Source organism: Periplaneta americana, chromosome 13 (assembly GCF_040183065.1).
Source record: "Periplaneta americana isolate PAMFEO1 chromosome 13, P.americana_PAMFEO1_priV1, whole genome shotgun sequence".
Lineage (NCBI taxonomy): Eukaryota > Metazoa > Arthropoda > Insecta > Blattodea > Blattidae > Periplaneta > Periplaneta americana.
The window spans coordinates 58,659,113-58,678,093 of NC_091129.1; the positions used below are offsets into that span (position 1 = coordinate 58,659,113).

General features: G+C 36.1%; 1 protein-coding gene across 4 annotated transcripts in view; it reads right to left on the reverse strand.

Annotated features, from left to right (window-relative positions):
* Positions 1 to 18,981, reverse strand: part of Elys (AT hook containing transcription factor 1 homolog) — a 225,577-nt gene that overhangs the window by 64,121 nt on the left and 142,475 nt on the right. For all 4 annotated transcript variants that reach the window (XM_069843302.1, XM_069843303.1, XM_069843304.1 and 1 more), the window contains exons 27-30: positions 16,385 to 16,552; positions 3,543 to 3,740; positions 1,101 to 1,334; positions 539 to 681 (exon numbers count right to left, since the gene is read on the reverse strand). In XM_069843302.1, the coding sequence (XP_069699403.1) occupies positions 539 to 681; positions 1,101 to 1,334; positions 3,543 to 3,740; positions 16,385 to 16,552 (743 nt within the window). The remainder of the gene's footprint in view (positions 1 to 538; positions 682 to 1,100; positions 1,335 to 3,542; positions 3,741 to 16,384; positions 16,553 to 18,981) is intronic.

The following is an 18,981-nucleotide window of genomic DNA, read 5'->3' on the forward strand; positions in this document are numbered from 1 at the left end:
ATTATTTAAATGAAAAATTCATGCTATTTACAAAAAGAAGTAAAATAAACTGATCACCTAAAACATTTAATCTCAATAGTATTTATAATTACGTTTTTATTTAATTTATCAAATTACTCAATGTGAAAGTGAAGTGACACTTATTATTTCCTGTATATACACATTAAAACAAGTACATATTTATATTATTACCTGTTGCAGTAATGGATCAAATCTATATTTATTCGAATTAACAATATTGCAGTACTTAATGCCACAGTGGCTCAGTGCTAGAGCACTGGGCTTATAAGCCAGGAGACCTGGATTCAAATCTCGCTTTACTCTGAATTTATAATTTGTGTTGTGCAAGCACATGGTTGAGACAACACAGGAGTTTCCTCCGACTCCCCTGTATCATCATCATTCATTACAGGTGTAATGAGGACCCATAGTTTGTGGTGCACTCTGTATAGTCTCTAACAAACTAAGTGGTCTACACTTCTCAGCACGAGTGTCAAGTATGAGATGCTCGTAAACATAAGTTAAGGAAGCAACAAACCTCTTCTTCATAATCTAGATCTACTTCTTCTTCCTCCTCTTCCTCTTCCTCTTCCTCCTCATCAACCTCCTCCTCAATGTCTTCTTCGTCTTCTTCAACATCATCAGTGGAGTCCAATTTAAGCTTTAAATTTTCACGTTCCTCTGTAAATGTATGAGCAACATTAGAAGCAGTACTAATGGTAATGGTGGTGGTAGTTGTGATGTGATGACATTGACAGTGGTGGTGGTAGTATTGCTGAAATATTAAAGGGAATAAATTCGTGTAATCTCTTACTATGAACTGCATCTAAGAATCTATGTATTATAATTTCAACATCAAGAGAAATGCTAAGTCACCGAATTTAAAGTTCTTTTAGGAAGGATTTCCAATTTTATCTCAATACTGTTTCAATACTTCTTTTATATCTTATATTCATCATAAATACTTTCCAAACAGACAGAGAAACTTTTCTCTATGTTTACCTAAATCTAAAATATAAAGTGTCATTTTGTATCATTTCTGATTGTAAGTTCCACCCACAACCTATCTTTATTTTTCGAGCAAGGATGCCAAGCTTTACCTTCGTTACTCTCCTCAGAAATATCCTGCCCTTCATGATCAACAGCAAGAAGCACATCAGGGAGCTCTGAAGATACAGTTATTACATCATTGTCTTCAACATCACCAGTACATTCTGCAGAAACTAAAGCCACAGGCTGAAGTATCTCGTACTCCTTACGATCTTCTTCTGAACTCACCAGGTCTTCAGCAACAGATTCTGCAACTTGAGATGATGGCTTCTCATCTTCTGCTTCTGCAATCACACCATTTTAGAAGGCTCTCATAACTTATGCTTATGAGAATTAAACAAAATAATTCAGTAAGAACTGAAGATTAAATATTTCAAATCATGGTGCAAATTTTCTTTAACAATGCTTAACACTTCAAATATTGATTTTTTATTTTATTTTAATAGGTTATTTTACGACACTTTATCAACATCTCAGGTTATTTAGCATCTGAATGAGATGACTGTGATAATGCCGGTGAAATGAGTCTGGGGTCCAACACCGAAAGTTACCCAGCATTTGCTCTTATTGGGTTGAGGGAAAACCCCAGAAAAAATCTCAACCAGATAACTTGCCCTGACCAGGAATCAAACCCGGGCCACCTGGTTTCTCAGCTAGACGCACTAACTGTTACTCCATAGGTGTGGACCCAAATATTGGCTACTGCTATAAAAGTTCACACAAATTATAATGTAAACAACTGTATTTACATTGCAAATATTATATGGACATTTTCAAATATTTCGCATTTCTCCTTAGGGAAATTCTTTAATAAAATTTTGGTTGGAAGAGGCAAAAAAAAAATACTTTAAAAGTCACTGCCTCCTACAACGAAAGTTGACAGTTGAATGACAAAGTAGATTTAAGTTACAAGAGAGTTAGATTTGTCCTGAGCTTTTCAGTTCCTGTAAATATAGGTATTTATATTATTTTTAAGGGTAATAATTTTATAGCTTTGTTTATTGCATCTACTTTTCAGTTCCTGTAAATATAGGTATTTATATTATTTTTAAGGGTAATAATTTTATAGCTTTGTTTATTGCACCTACTTCTTTTAACACTGGATATTTATTTAAAGGTATGGTCACATGTTGCCACTTTTGCTGCAAGAGTTGTATGTTGTGTTCACACATAAGCCAAAATAAATGTACTACTTATCATGCTGCGCAACCTGTAAGCTATAAAACTTGCAACACGAGGTTGCAAGTCTGTTTACACATAAAAGACTACTTTTGTAGCTACAGTTTAGCTGCTGCAGCATTGCATCTCTCTGTTGATTCAATACATTTTGTGGTTATATTTTATGACAGGTTTTTAGAAGAAATGAATGATAGCTTAATTACGAAAGCTGCTTTAATGAATGTTAACACACTGTACCTGAGTAATGAAAAATATATTATTATTATTATTATTTGGCTACTATTAAAAATTGTAAGACAGAGAACAAAATGTTGAACTACAAAAAAGGAAGGTTCTGAGTCAATAATAATGTGAGGCTACAAGCAACCTTCTTTGAAAACTACGACAGAGATGTTTTTCGTCATAAGAACCTTTTGTAAGCGTCACCAAGATTCTTTAGATGACTGCCCTTTAGTGTATTGGGCCCACAGAGTATGCAATATAATTTTAATACTGACTTTTGATATCAGCAATGCATTAGCAATTTCTGCTAAGGTCTACTGCCTTTTATTGTTTCCTATGGCAATCGGAGCCTACAAATTCAAAGTTGACATTATTTCTGTTGTAAAGTCTTCAGAAAAACGCCAATATCAACATACTCTATATGTTTAGCAAATGCCACATTATTTATTCATCACACAGAAAAACATATAGAAAAAGTATTAATGGCACATTTGGTTGTCACAACTGCTGCAAAGGCATAGGCCTAAACAAAATCAACACAATAAATGCGACTGTTACACTGGAACCTGTTCACACGTTGCTATTTTAAAGCTGTGTGGAGTAAGACGAAGTTGCGAAAAGTTGGTTCAGTAGTAGTCCCTACTTTCTGAGTTGCACTGCTAAAGCAGTTCTATTCATTCCGAAGCAAAAGTTATTACGGCCTCAAAGAAGTCTTTAGAGCCTTCAACACAATGGTATAAATATGTTTCTATTTTCCTGAATCTAGTATTGGTAACTACATCAGCAAAAAAAAAAAAAAAAAAAAAAAAAAAAAAAAAAAAAAAAAAAAAAAACTGCGCAGTAAATTTTGTTTGCAGTACTCTCATTCAGGACATGCTCTCCAAGCTTAAGTTTCCTTCTTGCATTAAAATTTGTATTACTATAAAAAATCCACTGTTCTTGAGTGAATTTGAAACCACAAACCTTGGATTTGATAGCAGGCATGGTAACCTCTACACCACGAAGGAGATTATTGACAGTTGTATTGAGGATAAACTAATTTTATTATGTATTCCAGTAATTCTGAATTTGAAACAGAAACAACAGCTTACCTTCAGTACCATCCAGCACACACACATCAACGTCAAATGACCTCTCCTTGGCATCTGTTTCTTCATTAGTCTCTTGAACACTTATATCAAATGAAGATCCATAGTAGGATGTGTCATCCAAAAGAATGCCAGTATATTCCTTCACTTCTTCCAGTGAAGAGCTCATTGCCTCTTTCACATTACTGTCCTGGGATTCGCCTAAATAAGTAAAACACGTTTTTCAGTCTTCAATTTGAGGTGTTAGCGTAAAAACATGCTGGAGTAGTTCTCCTTGCCACACATCTCACCATGTGGCGATTAAGATACAAACCGATACATAATGGGTAAAAATATACTGAAGCCGTTCACCTCGCCACACATCTCGCCGTGCAGCAGGTATCAAACTGATCTGATTTTCAGGATGCAGCTGCCTGAAACTAGCACTCTGATTGCTTAGTTGTCATAACAGAATGTCATTATTGTATCTAGAGCTCTATAAATACTTTAGCAAGCAGAGAGTGATCTTCACCGTGCTAACATTATCACGTCGTAGCTTTTATGATAGTCAATAAATCGTGCTGTAATTTTTAGGATTCATAGATAAATGTCTAAAGAGAGCATAGAAAAAATTCGAAATCAATACCTTTTTTGGGAAGGGAAAAAGAAAAAGAAACTAATTTCGAAGTGATCCGTTCAAAATAAGCAAAACTTGATAAGCAACAAACTTTTTTATTTTTTACTTTAGATTGGGGTCAAAGCAAGAGAAATGTTTAGAAATAATGTAAATTACTTTTAAAAGTGCCTGCTACTCAAAATCCTTACTGGTTTTCGATTTTCGGGGAGTTAAAGGAGTGCCTGGCAGACTTTGTATTCAGAGAGACTAAACTTTTGTCTTTTAGAACTGCGGATTCTCGTATAAATAATCGCGCTGATTTCAAATTTGTTTTCAAAATGTTTTCATTGCTTAAAATTTTCGAGTTAATCGTGGGTTTTTTAATTTAAGAATACACTGGAAGGAATGGTGAACAGTAGAAAAGTTCGGGACAGTAAAAGGCATCAGATGAAAGACAACATTAAGATTTTTAAATTGTATGTGGAGACCAAGAGGAAGGGGAAAAATAAGAAATTGAAAAATGCTGGGTTTGTAGTGAAAGACCTGCTCTTCGACAGAAAATTACGAAAACGAAAAGTGGAATCTTTTGCTAATGATAAATAATACAATTTAATTCATTCATTCATTTAGTGTTCTGCCCAAGGACAGGTCTTTCACTGCAAACCCAGCTTCCTCTCCAATCTTTCCTATTTTCTGCCTTTCTCTTTCTCTCCTCATATGACACATGTATCTTCATGTTGTCTATCATCTGATATCTTGTTCTGCAACGAACTCTTCTCCTGTTCACCATTCCTTCCAGTGCATCCTTCAGGAGGCTGTTTCTTCTCAGCCAATTTCTCTTCCTCTTTCTGATCAGATTCAGCATTATTCTTTCTTCACTCTTTCCAACACAGTTTCATTTCTTATTCTGTCTGTCCACTTCACACGTTCCATTCTTTTCCATATCCACATTTCAAATGCTTCTATTCGCTTCTCTTCACTTCGCTGTAATGTCCACGTTTCTGCCCCATACAATGCCACACTCCACACAAATCACTTCTCTAGTCTCTTCCTTAGTTCTTTTTCCAGAGGTCCGCAGAAGATGCTCCTTTTTTCTATTCCTTGGTCATTGCTATCATCCTTTTGAGTTCCTGGCAGCAGCTCATGTTATTGCTTATAGTACACTCCAAGTACCTGAAGCTGTCCACTTGGTCTACTGCCTCATTTCCAATTCGCAAGTTTATCTTCTTTATTTTTCTTCCTATGACCATAATCTTCGTCTTATTTGTACTTATCTTCATCCCATACTGCTACAATTTAATTATAGTACATTATTCCTATTAGATATAATTGTTACCTGAGAGATACTACCAACCTCTTTTCAGCAGTAAATGGTTGATGGTTGCTTATGTATGTGGATTTTAGATTCTACTAGGGTCAAGATACAATTGAAAGTTGACTGAGACATCTTTAAATATTCGTACAATCTATCTGAAAATATCTTTAGCTGCTGACACAAGTGACACAATTCACCAAGTCAAGTGTGTTTCTTACAATGCATGTATTAATGTTTATTACGGGGCGTCTCTGAAAGGAACTAAGTGGCTGATTGAATTTTTCCCACCATATTAAACGGCAAGAAGCGTGGCGAGGTGCGTTACTCAGAGAGGCAAGATGAACAACTCCAGCATGTTTTTATCCTTGGTTAAATTCAAATTACTGGTAGATATTGACATTACTGTAATATTAGGCTACAATTTCTATGTTTATGAGTACACAGTAAAACTTCATTTATAGGCTATGTTTCTCACTTTTTCTTCCAGCAAAATTCCTATAGGCTACTTTCCATGTTAATTTATTTCAATTATACATTTTTCACAATTATACGATCGTACAAAACTCCATTTATATGTTCTAATTCAATTCTGCTTGAAATTAGGTTCGCCGCGAAAATATCGTATTTACTCCAATAATATACCATGGAATATAATACGCACCTGTGCGATAAACCACTCAATATTGAAATTATATTATCAAGACAATATAAAGGCACGCCCTTATCTAGCTATAACATAGCTATATAGCGCTCTATATATATCACATTCATCCTCACTTGCAGTATCAGAACTAGAACTTCAGGTTAACAGATCTGGGTTGTCAGAACATTAACTGACAATGAGTAATGACTAACGTCATGCTACTCTTTCATAAGTAATTATTGGTAAATTCTTTTGATTTAATTAAAGACGCGCAATTGTTGAAAGTTGTATTCATAAAATCTCACGATAAAAGAAAAAAATATTACGTCATTCTCGCAATTAAAAATATTGTTCTTATTAATGACTGTTGTCAAAAAATTGAAAGAAATTACGAATTAATAAGTGCGCAAAAGACGAGAAAACACGAACTCGCAGTGGCCGTTTCCCACCAATCTCGTAACATAAACAATGGAGCATTAATTTAAATTCGTTTGAGTTTGAGTGCGTGCGAATAATACGAACCCCAGTTTTCAAAACGTCATTTTGTTAAAAAAAAAAGTTTATATCATATCATATAAACACGGTACAATGTTTGTTCATTGTTAAGATGTGGCCGGATTTGAAATTCTTGGAAATTCGAAGCTGCCCATTCTTGTCTCCGCATGTGCTAGCTAGCTCCAGTAAATCGGCTATGCGTTAGTGGGAAAATCAATTCAGAGAGGGAAAAGAAGTATGTGCAGAGGGAAGACATGGAACATTTTAAACAATGAGAATCCAAGTCCAAAGCTGTGACCGCAGTGAATACATCTATCCTAACACCTCACAATGGTCCAAAACTCAAATCTAAAGGGACAAAATTAATAACTTCTCTCCTACCTAACAGATTTTTATGAAATTCTGTATAGGTAACACACATTTTTTGTATATAAATTTTGATTACGATTGTATGAGAGGAACTACCCCTTTATAAGGGAGTGCATTTAGACAAAAGCAATAACTTCTCTCATATCTACCGGTAACAGATTTTTATGAAAATTTGTACAGGTAGCATATATTTTTTTGTGCACATACTCTGATTACGATTGTATGAGAGTAACTACCCCTTTATGGGGCTGCATTTAAACAAAATTCATAACTACTCTGAAACTCTGTACAGTGATTTACAGGTAGCATATATATTTTTGTGTACAAACTATGATTACGATTGTATGAGAGGAATTACCCCTTTATAGGGGGTGTATTTAGACAAAATTAATAGTTCCTCTCCTATCTTACAGACTTTTATGAAACTTTGTACAGAAGTTACAGGTAGCATGTATTTTTTGTGTACAAACTCTGATTACATTTGTATAAGAGGAACTATCCCTTTAGAAAGGGTGCATTTAAACAGAATTAGTAACTTTCTCCTGTGTAAGAGGTTTTCATAAATCTTTGTGCCGAAGTTACAGGTAGCATATATTTTTGTGTACAAATTATTCTTGATTATGTTTGCATGAGGAACTAACTTTCGTATTTAGACAAAATTAACAACTTTTCTTCTATCCAACAGATTTTTATGAAACTTTGTATAGAAGTTACTGGTAGCATATATTTTCCGTCTACAAACTCTTGATTACATTTGTATAAGAGAAACTACGCTGCACACTCATGGACGAACGTCATTTGAAGACTCTGTATTTTCTTCAAGAACCTTGACTATATAATACAAGAGTTACCTTTAGCACATATTTTTCATTAAAGCCAACCTTCTTGCGAAACACAATAATTATTCTTCTTTCGAAGTTTCTCTGACAAGGGATTCTAGTAGTCTGCACTTAGTTTTGTCTCTATCATTATGAAAAGATTTATGTGGTCTTCCTACTTTTGAAGAATAGACAATGTAGCTAGTTCCTACTCAACTCTTTGCAGAACTTCCAAAAATCAGATTTAAAAAATATATATATATAGACCTTTGGGGAGGCCGAGACGTAGATGGGAGGATGATATTAAAATGGATTTGAGGGAGATGGGATATGATAGAGAATGGATTAATGTTGCTCAGGATAGGGACTGATGGCTGGCTTATGTGAGGGCGGCAATGAACCTGTGGGTTCCTTAAAAGCCATTTGTAAGCACACACACACACACACACACACACACACACACACACACACACACACACACACACACACACACACACACACACACACACACACACACACACACACACACACACACACACACACACACACACACACACACACACACACACACACACACACACACACACACACACACACACACACACACACACACACACACACACACACACACACACACACACACACACACACACACACACACACACACACACACACACACACACACACACACACACACACACACACACACACACACACACACACACACACACACACACACACACACACACACACACACACACACACACACACACACACACACACACACACACACACACACACACACACACACACACACACACACACACACACACACACACACACACACACACACACACACACACACACACACACACACACACACACACACACACACACACACACACACACACACACACACACACACACACACACACACACACACACACACACACACACACACACACACACACACACACACACACACACACACACACACACACACACACACACACACACACACACACACACACACACACACACACACACACACACACACACACACACACACACACACACACACACACACACACACACACACACACACACACACACACACACACACACACACACACACACACACACACACACACACACACACACACACACACACACACACACACACACACACACACACACACACACACACACACACACACACACACACACACACACACACACACACACACACACACACACACACACACACACACACACACACACACACACACACACACACACACACACACACACACACACACACACACACACACACACACACACACACACACACACACACACACACACACACACACACACACACACACACACACACACACACACACACACACACACACACACACACACACACACACACACACACACACACACACACACACACACACACACACACACACACACACACACACACACACACACACACACACACACACACACACACACACACACACACACACACACACACACACACACACACACACACACACACACACACACACACACACACACACACACACACACACACACACACACACACACACACACACACACACACACACACACACACACACACACACACACACACACACACACACACACACACACACACACACACACACACACACACACACACACACACACACACACACACACACACACACACACACACACACACACACACACACACACACACACACACACACACACACACACACACACACACACACACACACACACACACACACACACACACACACACACACACACACACACACACACACACACACACACACACACACACACACACACACACACACACACACACACACACACACACACACACACACACACACACACACACACACACACACACACACACACACACACACACACACACACACACACACACACACACACACACACACACACACACATATATATATATAATTTAAAAGTGGAAACACTGCAGTCCTGTAATCTAATTCTTTTCTGTATATAATCACTAAGTTCATTTAATCTCACCCGAAAGAAATTAATATTTCGATATTATATGAATAAATTACATGCAGAAATAATTAAATAATGAGAACGAACTTAAAATGTCTATTGATCTAAGGAATTCAGTAAAAAAAGGTAAAAGGTAAAGGTATCCCCATCACATGCCATGAAGGCATTTGGGGGGGCATGGAGGTAGAGTCCCATGCTTCCCATGAATGAGGTGGTGTGGTCGGCACCACACTCTGACTGCCTTTCACCCCCGGAAAAGACCTGGTACTCAATTTTATAGGAGGCTGAGTGAACCTCGGGGCCATTCTGAAAGTTTGGCAACGAGAAAAATCCTGTCACCACTTGGGATCGAACTCCGGACCTTCCAGTCCATAGCCAGCTGCTCTACGAACTGAGCTACCCAGCCGCCCCAAGGAATTCAGTATAATTATTTATTATTATTATTATTATTATTATTATTATTATTATTACAGTGAAACCTCTCATTTATAGACATCGAAGGGACGTAACAATCTGTTCGCATCTGGGAGATGTCCTTTATTGCGAGGGAGGCTTCCCAATCTAACAGTAATTTATAACAAGCAATATACTGTATATCCCTTCATATGCAGAGACAAAGAGGAAAGCAGAAAATAGGAAAGGCTGGAGAATGCTGGGTTTGCAGTGATAGATCTGCCCTTGGGCAGAACACTATGAGTGAATGAATATATCCCTTCACGTTTTAAATGAAATTTTATGACTTTGTTTATCCATTCGCTTCCAGCTAACAAGGAGTAGCCGGTTGGGCTAGTAGTAGCCTGCAAGACCCTTGTCTTCTTTCATGTTAAGGAATTTCTGTACAGTCCTCAAAAGTAAATTTTCAATTTTTGTAACACATTAAATCTTGAAATCCAAGTTCTGTCTGTAGTCAGAAGGTAAAGCAAACTTTAGGACTGTCAAACAGCTGTCTGTGTCCGTGTCTGAGAGTGTCCATAAACGAGAGTTGAATTTATCATTATTTCTATATTATTTCAGTTGGGACATAAAAATCTGTCTGTATATGAGGAGTGTCCGTATCTTGGGGGTGTTCATAAGGAGAGGTTTCACTGTAGTATTATAGCATAGTAACTTCAATAATTATATCTCACTAGCAAGGCCTTCAACTGTTGATAATCTTATAAAGAATGCCATATATCTTACAAACCCGCAGGTTACACTACAGGACAAGCCTTTATGTCCTCACCCCATCCTCCTGCCTGAAAGTAGCTCTGAGAGTTGCCATGTCTTTTGCTAAATACACTATAAGATGTTATGAATTGTTCAATTGTTACGACCATGTTATTTAGGAACTAAAATTTAATACAGGCAAAAATAAGAAAGTACATGTAAAGATTAAAAAGTAAATAAACAAACACAAATCATTTATACATGGTTCCCACAGACCTTGAAAGTCAGTGAAGGTCAGAGAATGTCAGGGAAATTAAAATTGGTAAGGGAATTTGTTTTTATAATGTCGTGAGTCAGGGAATTTTTGTGAATTTCATTAAAAGTCGGTGAAAAATATGAATATTGGATGATCGTCCCAATGAAGGTTAACTGAGGGAAAATATTTTTCTTCTTTAAAACACTATCATCTGGATCTGAGCCTTTCTTGAGAAAATATCAAGCCTCAAGTCCTCTTTCTCCTTATTTATTCTCAGACTTACAGAATCTGATTAAGAATGTAATGGAATGATTTGTAAAACGAAATGCAATGCCTACCACAGTTGAGAAGCTCCTTCGTCTTGATTTAAATGATGAAGAAAATTTGCGTGCATTAAGAAATGTTGATATTGGATTTCAAACTAAGAAACTTCTTAGAGAGGCGGTTGCATCTGTAAGCTGAAACCCTTCAATTCAGAATGGAATGCCAGTAGATATCAAGAAGAATGACAGGAAAGATACTTGAGCGATCTCCTTTAAAATATAAACCTGTTCAAGGGTTGTCCTCCAGACCCAATTATTATTTTCAAACAGCCAAATCAGAGAAAAGTAAGACTTAACCTTTTATTAGGTATTCTCTATGATAAAAATAGAGTTACAGAAGCAGAAAGCAAAGACTCAATATTCTTCCATGTGCACTGAAACACATTGTGTTTTGGAAGGAAAGTTCAAAGTTTCCAAACACATTTCAACGACTTGATGACTTTTTTTCCTTCAATTCTTTGCAATCAAAAATATCAAGAGCTGTGGCACATTGTAAAATTGTGTCTAATATTTCCAAATGGTAATGCAACAGTTGATAGTGGTTTCTCAGTTATCTTCTTGTTGAAAACCTATATGAAGGAGGTATTGTTTCACAGAGGAAAGTATAAGATCCAATTAGGTACTATGGATCTATACAGAAGATCCCCATAACACAGAAGATGTTGACCTATGTAAGGAATTCTCGAAGATGCTATGAAGAGTATCTTCAAAGAACTAGACAAAATGAGACTCAAGAAGAAAAAAGAAGAGCTGAGAAACAAAAACTGTAACAGCAAATAAAGATATTGCAGGAAAATTATTAGATTAGAGAAGCAAAGGAAGAAGAAGCTATTACAGCTCATATTAACTTATTGCAGAAGAAAACAAGAGACTAGAAAGTGAACAGAGGTAATGCTAATATTTTTTAGTTGGTTATTTAATGACGCTGTATCAACTACTAGGTTATTTAGCGTCGATGAGATTGGTGATAGTGAGATGGTATTTGGCGAGATGAGGCCGAGGATTCGCCATAGATTACCTGGCATTCACCTTACGGTTGGGAAAAACCTCGGAAAAAACCCAACCAGGTAATCAGCCCAAGTGGGGATTGAACCCGTGCCCGAGCGCAACTTCAGAGTGGCAGACAAAAATATATAGGAATAATGTAAAATATTAATGGCACATCCGTGGTGCTACAGCCCATGAAGGGCCAAGACCGACCAGCCAGCTGCTGGCCTCACATCCATATGCCAAAGCAGAGGTGGACGATCATCCAACCAGAATGAAGGTATCGTGTGGTTAGCAGTTTGCAAAACCAGATTTTCACTACCTATCATAGCTCCCCAAAGTGCATCACGATGCTGGGTGGGCACTGGTCCCATACACTGGCCGAAATTTCATGAGAAAATTTCATCCCCCATGAGGATTCGAACTAGTGCGCATTCAGTAACACGAGTCCTAGGCAGGATGCCTTAGACCACAACGTCATGGCACGGGACATTAATGACACATATGCTTTACAATATTGTTCGCAACTACTGCAACAATATAATAAATGCTACGACTGTAACACTGGAAACTGTTTACATGTTGCTACATTAAAGCTGTGTGCAGTATGAAAATGTTGCGAACAGCTGGTTCAGTAGTTCCTATTTTCTGAGTTGCGCTGTTGTTCACATGTTGCACTGAAAAAGTAGCGATATATTACCATACCTTAATACTGCTAATCTAATTGTTCTGAAAGTTCTAACAACCTTTTTAAAGCCTCTGACACAATGGTAAAAATAGGTTTCTATTTTCCTGATTCTAGTATTGTAAACTACATCAGCAAAACAGAAAACCTGGTCAGTAAATATTCCTTGCAGTATTCTCATTTAGGAACAGGACGCTTTGACATGCTCCCCAAGCTTAATTTCCCTTCTTGTGTTAAGATTTGTATCACCATAAAAAAAAAATCCACTGTAATTGAGTGAATTTGAAACCATGAATCTTGGATTCGATAGTGGGCATGGTAACCGCTATACCAAAGAGGAGAATTGACAGTTGTACTAAAGATAAATTGATTTTATTATGTATTCTAGTAATTCTGAATTTGAAACAGAAGCATCTGCATACCTCCATTACTATCCAGCACACATCAACGTCCAATGACCTCTCATTGGCATCTGTTATTTTATTAGACTCCTCAACACTTATATCAAATGAAGATCCATAGTAAGATGTGTCATCCAAAAGAATGCCAGCATATTCCTTCACTTCATCAAGTGAAGAGTTCATTGCCTCTTTCACATTACAGTCTTGGGGTTCGTCTAGATAAGTAAAACCAAATTTTTCAGTCTTGAGTTTGAGATGTTAGTTAATTTAAAATTACTGGCAGATACTGACATTACTGTAATTTTACAATTTCTTTGTGTATTGAGTATATACTATGTGTTCATTTCAAAACTTCAGGAACTCCAGTCAAACCAGATAAACAACAGATTTGTTTCCCAATACGCACAGTATAGCATACTATTCTCCCTCATCATACGGTCTAGTATCGACTAAACTTTAATTCATTGAATTATATATATCTGGGTCTATCTCAGAAATGGATGAATCGAATTATTTTATTTTACTTTTTATTTTTTTGGCAGACTGATAGGTAGAAGTGTTTGTTTTTAATCCACGATAAAACCAAAACAGTTGCTATTGCTCTCACCACAAATATGTTAATACATTATTTTACATGGTCATCGTAATACTCATTTTCAAATCACGAAATAATGCGAATTTTTAAGACACAGCAAATTTTACCTCATTTTGTAAAATACTATAAATTTTTCTTTGTATGTATTTACTTTTTAAATAAATCCATGTATGAATTAATTAGCAGGACAAATGAATAAATAATAAAATGTGAAGCAAATTTCATTCATCGTGAAATTGAAACTACACCAAATCATTCTATAACACATCCTACTGACTGCTCTGATGCTCACTCTGTATATTAGTAACGTATGCAAATAGCTGCTCCTGGCTTTCTGTAGAGATGTAGAGAAAAATTTCTTTCTTCTTCGTGTTTTCACCATTGAGGGTAGCAGGTGCGTCTCATGTGTTCAAGTGTGATAACAAAGAAAAATGCCGAAACCTAGGGTTTTGTTAGTAGATAGAGCAAATGAATTTAAACAAGGTGTTATTGTGTCAGATTCAGTTCTGATTTGCAAACATTGTGAATGTCACCTAGAGTATAAAGAGAAAATGTGCTTAATAAGCATTGTTTGTCCGAGAAGGACTTGCAAAGAAAAACAGTTTGTCTGTCCAGTCAAATGGATCCCGAGTTGCGACACTGGAAGAAGCACTTTCCATTTAGTGTAGGGCACAATGATTTGCAATTTAATATATATTTAATTACCTGCAATTTAATGAACAATGTGTATGCACACATATTTTAACAGATTTCATATAGCATAGGGCTGAATATTTTGTAATTTCACTTATTTATCAAAAACCTAGTCAGTATTGTATACACAGCATATACTGATTGACGAAAATCAAAACACAAAACCCCTTTTTCATATTAAATCAACACTTTTGGGAAAAATAAAATTATTTTTTCATATTAAATCAACACATTTTGGGAAAAATAAAATTATTTTCACACATCCCTACTTGTAGGGCTTATCACTGCTTTTAAAATTGTGTCTGAAGACAGCGAGTGCAATTTAAAATTCAAAAGGGAGGAGGGGTGGCAAGAGGACGTGAATGGGTGGAATAGAAAATTCCATCAGCAGTGATTTTGAAATTCCCTCCTCGAAAACTAAATCAACATGTTTTCTCAAAATCATGTTCCCTGCAAATCTAAAATTTTCAAGGTGGAAAATTTTGAAATGAACAAACAGTATGTCACACAATATGTAGAATTACAGTGACGAATCTTATACACAAATTATGCATTGTCAAAATTCCCTATGTAAAGAGAATGCATATATAACATTCAAAAGAAGACTATATTATTGTTACAACTTTCAAGTAGCCACTATTAGTATAAAAAAAAAATCCAGGTTCCACAATTACAGAACTAATTGCAACTGCTCAACTTGTAAATTACACCAGTGGTTCCTTATATTGATACCTAACTGTATTTTATTCTGTAAGTTTACAGTTTGGCAAGTAACTGGAGTATTTGATTTCCAAACTGGATTGAAGTCTTCGCGACATTTGTAATGGATAAGGCTAGTGTTGGAGATGGTTTACTCAGGCTACTCTAATTACCTCTGCATCATTCACCCATTTATTTGTTAAAACTTGAACCATTTCATAGAATAATTATTAAAGGAAATCTCTTGCAAATAGTGTCAATATCCCAACCAGCCAACAACAAACTAAAAAATACAGTATTTAAGATTCCCGAAGTAGGAAGTTTTCCTTAATAAATTAAATTCAACTTCATATTTTATCACAAAATATTATACATACACTATTATCATTAAGTATGAGATTGTCCCCTGCAAGGCAGAGTATCATAAGCACCATTTTGCAAAATTTACAAAAGAGGCAGTTATGATACTATTCAACATGGTGGTGAATATGATTGTAAAATTTTAAACCAACTTTTCAGAGGGAAAAGAATTGTTGGGGCTCTTGAAACTTTTACAGTTGATGCACAGTGCTGGGGAATTTATTCTAAGTACCATAACTCATTTTTGGTCAAAGTGGAGCTTACAATACTCTACTCTGCCTTGCAGGAAAAGATATGGAAAGTTAAAATTCTTTCGGTATATAACTAATATCATATTTGTACTCGAAGTTTAAAAACAAAAACTGCTGGTGACATCTTACCTTCTTTGTCTTCCAACAGAGAGACATCTGGTGAATTTAAAGTTGCCTCAGTTGCCCCAGCCTCTTTGTCATCATGTTTTATATTTTTATTATGGGTGCTGGAATCATCTGAGCTGTCTATACTTTTTTTATTCACAGATTCTTTAGGAAGCTCTGGTTGACATTCAACTAAACAAAGAGTTAATAGACACTTTCACTTCTGCAGAACATTATTACATTTACCACTAGTATAAGAAGAATATTCCTTTTCTTGTTTTCAACAAGTCATTCTTAAGTTATCTTTGCTAGGGTTGTCAGATTGTACCTTTTTCCCTGTTTTTACATTCTTTTTTTACCTTAAAATACGACTTCCGTAATTATAGGGTTATCTACTTTATTTTCTCTGCAATATAATTACTTTCAACATGGAGTCTTTTAGGTCTGCATGCAGAGATTTATTTTTATAATGCATGTATGTCTGTTGCACAATTTAAAGAAATTGTTATTAAAAAAACTAGATTCAGTGACTCGTTAAGAACAGTAATGAACTTACAACTTAAACAATAAAGAATCAATTTTATTATATGCTACTAAATTCCTGGGAAGTTCACATACATCTTCCTAGTTTCCTAAAAAAATCTCGCAAACCTGGTCTTAGCAGACAAGTAAATGGTTCAGCACAATGAATTTGCATAAATAACTGAAAACTGTACTGAAAATCATCTTAAAATAATTCATGCATGCTCAAAACAGCATATAATACAATTAAAAATTCAATTTACTGAAATCTTGATTATTTAGCAGTGCAGTTTACCTAACACAGCCTCCTTAAGCCTTCTTTCTCTTCTTTATTCCTGCTTGATTTTTCAACTTTGAAAAGAAAAACTGAGAGCAATGTGCTATTTGAGAGATAAAGACAGAATGTCACCAACTAAAATATACCTTGCAGTATTTCATTATTTTCACATTGTTATGGTACATTTCATGTTTTAAGCTCATCTCGCTTTTCCAATTTAACTTGTGTTTGTTGAAATATGACGTTGAAACTAAGTGAAAAATACTATGGTCAAATACAAAAAAAAAATCGTCTTTATTTCATTTTCCTATTTACAGGTAGACCCTGTTATACGCGGTTTCGTTATCTGCATTTTCGTACATATGCAATTTATATTTAAATCCCAGTGGTGCCACCTAATTATATGTGAAAGCAATAATACGCGATTCATGTTATTCAGTGTACTTTGAGACTTTGTGAATCAATTGTAAAAACTATTCGTGACAATTCAGAATGAATTCGAAAAACTGTTCAATCATCAACCAAGTCAAGTGTAACTAGAGTGACCAAATCCCATTCGGAGCTGATCGGAAGAATGCAGAAGATGCTAAGCCATTGGATTGAGCACCATAACCAGCAGCATATGATTTGCTGGAGCTACTATTCAAACTAAAGCTAAGAATTAGTATGCATACAGACAGAAGAGGGCGATCCAACACCTTTTTCGGCCAGTTCAGGTTGGTGTGATCATTTCAAGCATCATTGTGGCTTCCACAACATAAAACTGATGGGAGAGGCAGTTGCGGCAGATGAAGTCGGAACAAAGGAGTTTAAACAAAGATTTAAGCAAATTGTGACAACAGATTTTTCACCTGGATGAAATGGGTTCATTTTGAAAAGGAACACCTAGCCGCAAATTAATTTCTATTGAAGGAAAAAAAAACAGTACTTCAGTAGACAAGAAACTAAAACAACTTATGAGTCACAAAATTCGAGGGCATTGAAGATTGTGATAAAAGCAGATTGTGTGTTCATTGGAAGTAGAATAAAAAAAGGTTTGATGACTTCTGAAATTTTCGCGATCAATTTGTTAAAGAACTGCATAATGAGTTGAAAACCTGCTGTGGGAAAGAAAAAAAATCCTTTCAAAATTCTTCTCCCTCTTGATAATGTTTACAGCCAACCACCTTCCATTATTGATTCCAATGAAAACATCGAAGATCTATTTCTGCCTCCTAACACTACTTCCATCCTGCAGTCTATTGATCAGAGAGTTATTGCCACATTTAAGGCCTCCTATCTTTGCGTTAAATTTTATTCATATTCATTGAAGAATGTGATTCGAGTGACAACCTTACCATCAAGTCTTTCTGGCAACAGTTTAACATTTGGATGCAATTGATGCGATTAGAGACATGTCGAATGTTATCACTCCTAAATGTATGAATGTTGTATGAAGGAAACTGTGGCCTATACTGTATCGGTTCCAGAAGATGAAGTGGACAGTGACATTACCAGTGCAACGAGAGAGATAGGACATGGCATGAGACTGCCATGTTGATCTATAGAATGTGTGTAAGGTTCTGAACTTTCTTTCCGAGGATTTTAGCAATCAGAATCTGATGGCTATTAGTAAGGATGATCAATCTTCTTAGTGTATCCAGCTGTTTGCTGACAACATAAAGTCCACTATAGTCCATTGTAGTCTATTCAGTTGTTGTTTTTCACGAGAAATGAGGAGTATTTTGATCAGTGTAGCCAGAGTTGGGGTGTATCAGTAAGGATGATAACAAGGAAGAAACAGAAGTCGAGGAAATTCAGCCTGCAAGAAAGCTTACAACAA